Source organism: Nelumbo nucifera, chromosome 4, assembly GCF_055504915.1.
Source record: "Nelumbo nucifera cultivar China Antique chromosome 4, China Antique-T2T, whole genome shotgun sequence".
Classification (NCBI taxonomy): domain Eukaryota; kingdom Viridiplantae; phylum Streptophyta; class Magnoliopsida; order Proteales; family Nelumbonaceae; genus Nelumbo; species Nelumbo nucifera.
Genome location: NC_142652.1, coordinates 87,079,597 through 87,088,262, shown reverse-complemented (window position 1 = coordinate 87,088,262; position 8,666 = coordinate 87,079,597). Strand labels below are relative to the sequence as shown.

The 8,666-nt window shown below is 37.1% G+C and overlaps 1 protein-coding gene across 3 annotated transcripts in view; it reads left to right on the top strand.

The window, feature by feature from the left end:
* The first annotated feature begins 1,815 nt into the window (after nucleotides 1-1,815).
* The window catches only part of LOC104613108 (AP-5 complex subunit mu), a 29,387-nt gene continuing 22,536 nt past the window's right edge, over nucleotides 1,816-8,666 (top strand). For 2 of the 3 annotated variants that reach the window (XR_016085797.1, XR_737889.3), the window contains exons 1-3: nucleotides 1,816-2,130; nucleotides 2,514-2,660; nucleotides 3,000-3,311. Coding sequence is in view for 1 of the 3 variants with exons in the window: in XM_010280809.3 (XP_010279111.1) it covers nucleotides 2,066-2,130; nucleotides 2,514-2,660; nucleotides 3,000-3,311 (524 nt within the window). In the remaining 2 variants the exon portion in view is untranslated. The remainder of the gene's footprint in view (nucleotides 2,131-2,513; nucleotides 2,661-2,999; nucleotides 3,312-8,666) is intronic. The other variant, XM_010280809.3, reaches the window with a different exon arrangement.

Here is an 8,666-nt window from a genome sequence, read left to right as displayed (position 1 = left end):
CTCCCCTTGTCTTCCCACCACCGCCATCACCGCTACAACATGTAGTAGCGGTGGTTCGGTGAATAATAATAATATTTTTATTAATTATTAATTATTAATTAATTTAATATTCTTTTATTAAACATTAATTATTTTTGTTATTTATTAATTATTAATTATTTTTATTAACTAGTAATTTTTAATTATTTCATTAATTTTTCAAAATCATTTTAATTTTTATTTGTGTAAATTAATAATTAGTAATTATTAATTATTTTAATACTTTTATAGTCATTAATTTTTTTTAATTTTAATCATTTCATTTATTAATTAGTAATTATTAATTTATTATTTTTTATTGTATTATTTTAATATTATTTTGAGGTTGAAAATTATTTTTATGAGATAATGCAAATTGAATTCAACATTTTCAAATAGTATGTTTTAGGGGTAAAATAGTAAAATTAGTAAATTTTAGATGGTAAAGGGTTGATCCAACACAAACAAAATTATGGATTCAGATCCTCTAAAAAGTAGAAAAGCATCTATACCTCTTTTCAGATTTTAGACACTTTTAATATATTTTTAACTTTTCAGATTTATCAAACGCCACCTTATACTCTTAATACTCTTGCACCTTTTTTGCAAGAGTATTATCAAGACAATTAAAGATACACAGTCCTTTTTCTGAAAATTGATTACTATATTATTTTTTCATCGATACAGTCACTCATTAACCCTCCCCCCCCCCACCACGCGACATTAGCCCTCCCTCTCCCCACTTCACTTTGACAAGACTTTTCTTCTCCCCATCTCTTAACTTGCAATTCTTAGTGTTTCTAACCTATCAATCCATTCTTATTTCCGCCTCATCTCCCTCTCCCCTCGTCGCGTTATCATTCTTCATTTTCACTGCTCTTAAACTTGCAATCAGAGGTAGTATGGAGAAAAAAAAAGGAGAGAGCATCGGGTTTTGTAGAAGACAAATGAGTTTCATGGCATTTTAGCTTCTTCTATTCAAATCCTAGCTTTCTTTGTTACTTGTTCATTTTTAGATTTTTTTCGGTGTTTTTTGCTATTCTTTTTTTCTTATTTTAGTCTTTTGGGGTTTTTCTTTTTTGCTCACAAGCCACATCAAATGGGTTTTTTCTTGTATAATCTGATTTTTAGATTTAGGATTTTTAATATTTATAGAATCAGTTGAATTTGAATATTCAATGCTTTAAACAAATTCGAATTCAGTTTACATTTTTGAGTATCCGGCAGATATTGAATCGAATTCAAACAAACTACTCTTTAACCAAAATTGAATACAAATATCATCAAATTCGAATTTGCTCCATTTACAAGCCTAACATCTTTTGACTATAGCTACCAGAATATCTTCCCAAAGACTTGCCAAAAAGGAAATACTGTCACTATTAATCAAAATCGAATTTTAAAAATACTGTCGCTATTAATTGTTTTGAATTTGCATATTGTATGATCCAATTTTGTTTCATATTTGATTTCTTGGGCTTTGAGGTTTGAATTGAATCAGATCTCCAGATGTGTCCATGAATGGAACCTGTTTTATATATCCATCAGATATTGGATCTATTGACCACCCAAAAAAAATGATATTGGATCTATTTGGTATCTCTCGGATACTTGTATTAGATTCGGATGTATCCCCGATCTGAATTCGATCCAGTATAAAGGGCATAGGAACGGATACTGGATCCTAATTCCTAATTCCAATTTCCAAATCTGGATTCGTGTTCGGGTGAACCGGGTCAGAGTTGCAGTGGGCCGAATTGGGTCATAATATATATAAGGTCCATTGTCAACCGGTGGGACTTAAAAACCAGGTCGAGGGCTTTAGGGGATCTATGTGTCATGATGTGCTTGTTGGCGCGTAAGAGGGTGTGAAGAAGCCGCAGTTTGGCCCCGGACTATCGGCGGTCTCGGCTCTCTTGCCGGCCTTCGCTGTGGAATTTGCCTAGCCTCGTTGATCGATCCGAAGACGCGACAACGACATTCAATCTGTTGTTGTTACTTTTGATCTCTCAATTTTGAAATCACAAAACCAGTTTTCGGAGGAGCAATGACTGGCTGCCGCATCAGGGCTCTCTGGATCCTCAACAATCAAGACACCATCGTCTTCTCTAGGTGATTGATTCTTTTTCACCGAAGATTAAAGGCTTTTCCTTTGGGAACTTGATTTTCGAGCTGGATTTTCCGTTCTCGTTATAGAGATGGAGAATTCTAGTGCTTTCTTGTTCGTTCTCCTGTCGGATCTGAAGTTTCTGAACTCACGAGATAGTTTCTGCATGTGGAATTTGGATTTCTTATTCGAACGTGTTGATTGTCTGTTGTTTCAACTTTAAGTAGCACTATTGTGTACTGTTTTTTTTCCTGTTTTTCGTTTTCCGATACCAAATGTTCTCGTATGCAAGGGTTTTCAACGTGGAGCTCTGTTTTCTTGGGCTAACTTCCTTGTATTTATTTATTTATTTTTAATTTCTACTCATTTGTTTGTTTTTTCTGATCAGGAGGTTTCCGGTAGTTGAGAAGCAGTGGCGATTAGCTTGCAAGAGAGAGAACGAGAGCTCTAGTGGGGATAATTTGAATTCCATTGTGTTGCCGTTGCTTCCAACTGATTCAGAGTTAGCTGCTGCTTTCCTAGAGAGGAAAAAGAGGTTGGCAGGAGATCTTTCATTAAAGTGATTTCTTCTATTTTTTTTTTCTTTTCTTTTAGTTGTGTTGGTTGGTTGGCGGTGTTGTTTGATTGTCAATTGACCTGGCAATGACATACAGGAACAAAACCCTATGCTTCGGTTCCTCAACAACATAGAACCACTCTAAAATTGTATAGCTATTTATTTTCAAGTGTCTATATTTATTTTATGTTGCATTAGCAAGTGGCTGAACCAACAAAGTATATGTTAGTGTTAGAAACAACTCTTAATTTTATTTTATTTGCATTTAGAGTTCCTGCTTTCATAAATTGATAATTAGTGGTATGGCTTTATGTGCAGAGAGGGTTCTGCCCGTGGTTTTGGCATACGTGTGACCCAGTCAGTTGAAGGTTCAGATTCCTGGGTTGATGACCCTATTACACGTCATATTATCAGCCTTTTTATTAGTAAAGAAGAGGAAGGAGTGAAGTTTTTATTGTGGCCGTTGGTTTTGCATGTAAAAGGCCATTATTATATTCTTGTATTGCCTTTAGTTGAACCCCAGCACTTAAAAGCATATGAAAGGATGTGCAGAAGATCTGATTGTGGAAATTCCATTGGAATAGAAGAAAGCTTATCAGCACTCCTCTTTGATCTTCCATGCATTACAGGGTAAGGTAAGTTTTTGGAGATGTTGATTTGATTATTATCATTAAAAATCAACAGAAAAAGAGAAAGAAAGAAAAAAGAGAGAATCTCATGATATCATACTTGGTGTTTTATTTAGCTCATATAATATTAATAGTTTATACTTTATAATGGATTTCAGAATATTGATAAATTCTGTTCATTTATCAAAAAAGAAAATATTGATAAATTCTGTTTTGTTCCTTTTTTGTTCCATTTATCTTTCATTTCATGATTACTATTAGTCTTTGATAGGCTTTTTTTTTTTATAATTAAAAGAAAACTTTCATTAAAAGGAAAAAGAAAATTACAAACCGGTTAGGTGTTAAGGCAACACCTAGAAACCACCCAACACAACATCAATAACAGAATAAAACAAATCGAAATCAATTGGCCAAATTAATCTTCCACCACTCCAAACTCTTCCAAACCTTCCTCATCCATATTTCTCCCATAACAAATCAGAAGCTTTCCTCATACTTTTTCCTTCCTATTCCTCTCAAAAGCTTCAAAGACTTTCCTAGCAAAGCTCTCACCTCCCAAAGAACAAGCCCAACGACGTGCCAAATTCCACTTCTTTATTAACTAATTTCAGTGCAATAAAAGAATAGTAAAATATTTCAGATTATAGGAGAAAAGAAGAAGAAGAAGAAAACAAGAAGAAGAAGATGGAGAACAAGGGAGAAAGTATTTCTATAATCTCCACTCACACCTCACTAATTCTTTTATTAATCTTCATTAATTGGGTTAATTACAAGTCTGCCCTTAAGTGGGCAGCCAGCTAAGCAAGAACTTTAAAAGAACTTATAAAAGAGATTAACAGGTCCAATAACATACAAAACAAATAACTTACTACTTAAACATAAAAACAAATACTAGGGCCCATTCGGCGTAGTCTCTCTACACTCCCCCTCAAGCTGAGCATAGATTTCAATCATGCCCAACTTGCTCATATAGTGTGTCAGCTTCCCTTTTGGAACACCTTTGGTCAAAACATCAACCAACTGCTCTTATGAAGAGATAAATGGCAAGCAAACTTCCCCTGAAGCAACTCTCTCCCGTATAAAATGTCTATCAACCTCCATGTGCTTAGTTCTGTCATGTTAAACAGGATTATGTGCAATGTTGATAGCTGCCTGGTTGTCACAGTAGAACATCATTGGTTTTTCATAGTCAATACCCAACTCTTCCAAAAGTGATCTCAGCCACAGTAATTCTGACACTCAATGTGCCATTGCCCTGTACTCTGCTTCAGCTGAGGATCTGGTTACTATAGACTGTTTCTTACTCCATGAGACAATGTTTTCTGCCACGAAAGCACAATATTCTGAGGTGGATCTCCTATCATTGATACATCCAGCCTAGTCAACATTAGTGTATGCCTCTAACTTCGTGTGCCCATGCTTGGCAAACAAAATACTTTTTCTTGGAGTGCCTTTCAAGTAACACAAAACTCTTTCTACAACAGCCAAATGTGTATCTTTGGGAGAATGCATAAATTGACTAATAACACTCTTTGCATAGGAAATATCTGGTCGAGTCATGCAAATATATAACTACTTAACTAGCAGTCTATGAAACACTCCCCTATCAGACAACAGTTCACCATCAGTAGTAGAGAGCTTATGATTGAGGCCTATAAGGGTGGAAACCAGTTTGACACCAAGTTTGGTCTCTACAAGGAGGTCAAGAACATACTTGCGTTGAGAAATGAAGATACCATCCTTAGATCTAGCAACTTCAATTCCCAAGAAATATCTGAGATCCCCCAAATCCTTGATCTCAAATTCAGAGTTAAGAAAGCTTAATCACTCCCTGGGTGTCATTACCCATAACTACAATGTCATCAAAATAAACAATCAGAAAAGTCACCAAAGAGTTACTTCTTTTTAGAAACTAATTATGGTCAGATTGAGTTTGTGTGTAATCAAAGGAGACAAGGGCAGCTCTGGATCTCTCAAACCATGCTTGAGGAGACTATTTGAGACCATAAATGGATTTCTGCAGTTTACACACCTTTCCTTGCATTTTCTTTCCATACACCCCTGAAGGACATATAGACCTCTTCATGTAGGTCTCCATTCAAGAAGGCATTTGTAACATCAAACTGGTGGAGGGGCCAATCAAAAGTACCAGTTAGAGACAACAAAACTCGAACTGAAATCATCTTAGCGACAAGAGCAAATCAAGGTAATCAATGCCATACATTTGAGTGTAGCCTTTAGCAACCAATCTAGCCTTAATAAATCTCTCAATGGTGCCATCGAAATGATACTTAATGGTGAACACCCATTTAGAACCCATTGGTTCCTTCCTTTCAAGCAAATCCACAATATCCTAGGTATGGTTCTTATGCAAAGCATCTAGTTCAGCCATCATAGCATCCCTCCATTTAGGTTTGGATAGGGCTTCTGGTACAGACCTAGGAATCACATGGGTAGAAACAGAGGCAAGAAAATAGTAGTAGGTAGGGGATAGAAGGCTATAGGACAGGTGTTTGGAGATACAATGTGTTGTACACTTTCGCTTGCCTTTGCGAAGGGCAATAGGAAGGTCAAGGTCTGAGAAGGTAGCAGAAGGGTTAGATGAAGGCCGACTTGTTACCTCTGAAGTGATGGGAGGTGCAAGAGCCCAGAGGTTCTATTGAAGGAGTGGAAACAACTTGCCCATGCTTGAATCTTTGTTTTTGATACCACCTTTGGACAATGGGATATGAGTGAAAACTAGGAGTGTGATTTGGATGAGGAGCAAGAACATGAGAGGTAGACCCAATGGAAGGAGAAGCAGTAGAGAAAGATGGCTCAATAGAAGACTCAAAGGGAACTAGAAGGGGAAGTGGGGAACAACTGGGGACATAGCAAATGGCTCCTCAGAATGCTCCCCCTCAGGAGAAACACCAAAGAAAGGAGTAGGCTCAACAAATGTGACATCCCTAGAGACAAAATGGGTGCCATGAACCTGAATCAAAACAATATGTACATAGCAGGTGCACCCAAAAACTCGGAGAGGAAGAGAAAAGAGATCCTCATTCGGAAAGAGAAGGCTAAATGGGGTTTTGAAACCCAGAACTTGAGAAGGCATGCGGTTAGTCAAATATGTGGTAGTAAGAACAACATTCCCCCAAAATTTGATAGGAACATGTGATGCAAACAGGAGACATCAGCAACCTCAACTACATGGTGGTTCCTTCTTTTTGCCACTCCATTCTGTTGTGGAGTGTAGGAATAAGAACTTTGATGAATAACCCCAAAAGTCTCAAAGTATGATGAAAGGTTCTCCTCAAAATATTCCTTAGCATTATCAGAGTGGAGTATTTTGATCTAGGTGTTAAATTGAGTAAGAATAAGTTCATGAAACTTGCACAATGGTTGGAACTTCATCCCAAGGTCTCATGAGGTAAATCCAAGTTTAACGAGACTAATCATCAATGAAGAGGATAAAATACTTGCAACCCCCCATAGTAGGTAGATGATATGGTCCCCACACATCAGAGTGCACAATTTGAAAAGGAGAAATAGATCTTTTATTGCTTACTGAATAAGAATGTCTACAATGCTTTGCAAGTTCACATGACTTACAATGAAGACTCGATAAAGACATTCCCTTAAACATATCGGGAAACAAATGATTCAAAGCAAAAAAAGGTAAACGACTAAACCGTAAATGACATAACATGACTCTATCAAAAGACTCTAACAAAAAAGACTCCAAGGCTACTCCAATAGGTGGTCCAAGATTCTTATCAGGTGTGTTTAACAAGTATATTCCATTATGGCCACTCCCAATCGTCCTCTGAGATGTTAGGTCTTGAAAAACACAATGGGTAGGGAAAAGGGTTATGCTACAGTTCATGGATTTAGTCAAGCTACTAATAGATAAATGGTTGGTATTAAGTCTAGGGACATGAAGAATAAAGGATAAGACAAGGGTGTTAGAGGCCTTGATATCCCCTTTGCCAGAGATGGAAGCAAGAGACCCATCAACAAGGGATATCTTCTCTCTACCTGAGAGGAGTTGATATGAACAAAAAAGGTTAGATAAACTGGTCATATGGTCCGATGCACTAGAATCAATAATCCAAAGGATTTTATGATTACCTGAAATCGTAGCATGATTTGCAGAAGTATGTGTATCTGAGTTAGCAAATGCGGATGATGAGGTGTTGTCGGAAGGGTTGGATGCTGAGATAGTGGTTTCCAAGTGATTCAGTAACCTCCCATACTTTTCAAACTCTGCCTTTATTGTTGTCAGCTTCTCCATTAGCTGATTTTTCTTCACTTTCCCTATTCCCTCCACCAGTTTGATTGTAGTCACTCCTGTGAAAAGGGAATCTACTGGACCAACTCCCGACACTGGGACCTACTTCATCTCACTTCCAAATTGCTCCATTGACCAAACGAAAATAAAAAACAAGGTTTTCAATCTTTATAGACCTAACTGAGGTTAGTTGAACACCTAAAGGTCCCAAAACTAGGGGTTCACTGTACTCGACTTTCGGGGAGAAAGAGAGAAGTAGCCGCTCCTACCAAAGCTTCCCAAACCTCTTCTAACTGCAATCACCCACTTCTGGAGATCAAAAGGAGCCCTCCAAGCCTTGAGCACCACACCCAAACAGTCTCTTTAACATGTAATTGGAAGCTGTCTAGTCGGCTAGGGTTTTGGGCAAAAAATCAGCAGCTCCACTTTCTTGGCAATCTACAACCAGATTTTGACTCTCCAAACCCTCTACCAACTAGGCAAAAAAGTTCTCTGAATGATCAACAACTTATCTCTCCATACACTCCTCTAATTGAAGGGTGTATGGGAAAAGAAAAGAAAACCAAAAGAGGAGGAAGACTTGCTCTGATACCAAGATGTGATTCAGTCCAATAAAGGAATAGTAAAACATTTCAGATTATAGGAGAAAAGAAGAAGGAGTTCGATAATCTCCACTCACCCTCACCCCTCACTACTTCTTTTATTAATATTCATTAACTGGGTTAATTACGAGTCTGTCCTTGAGGGGGCGGCCAGCTAAGCAAGAACTTATAAAAGAGATTAACAGGCCCATTAACATACAAAATAAATAACATACTACTTAAAGATGTAGGGCTAATAAGATACTACAAAATAAATAACATACTACAAAATAAATAACATACTACTTAACAGGCCCATTCGGCCCAGTCTCTCTACATATTTATTTACTAACTAGTTTATTGTTCTGTGGCTAATAAGACCTAGAACCATTTCTTCTAGGTATTTTGGGGCTTCCCTCAAGATGTAGGGGCTTCATGACATTATGGCATTTTGCTTTGTTTGGCTCTAGAGACAGGCTTATATGGAGATGCAATCTAAACG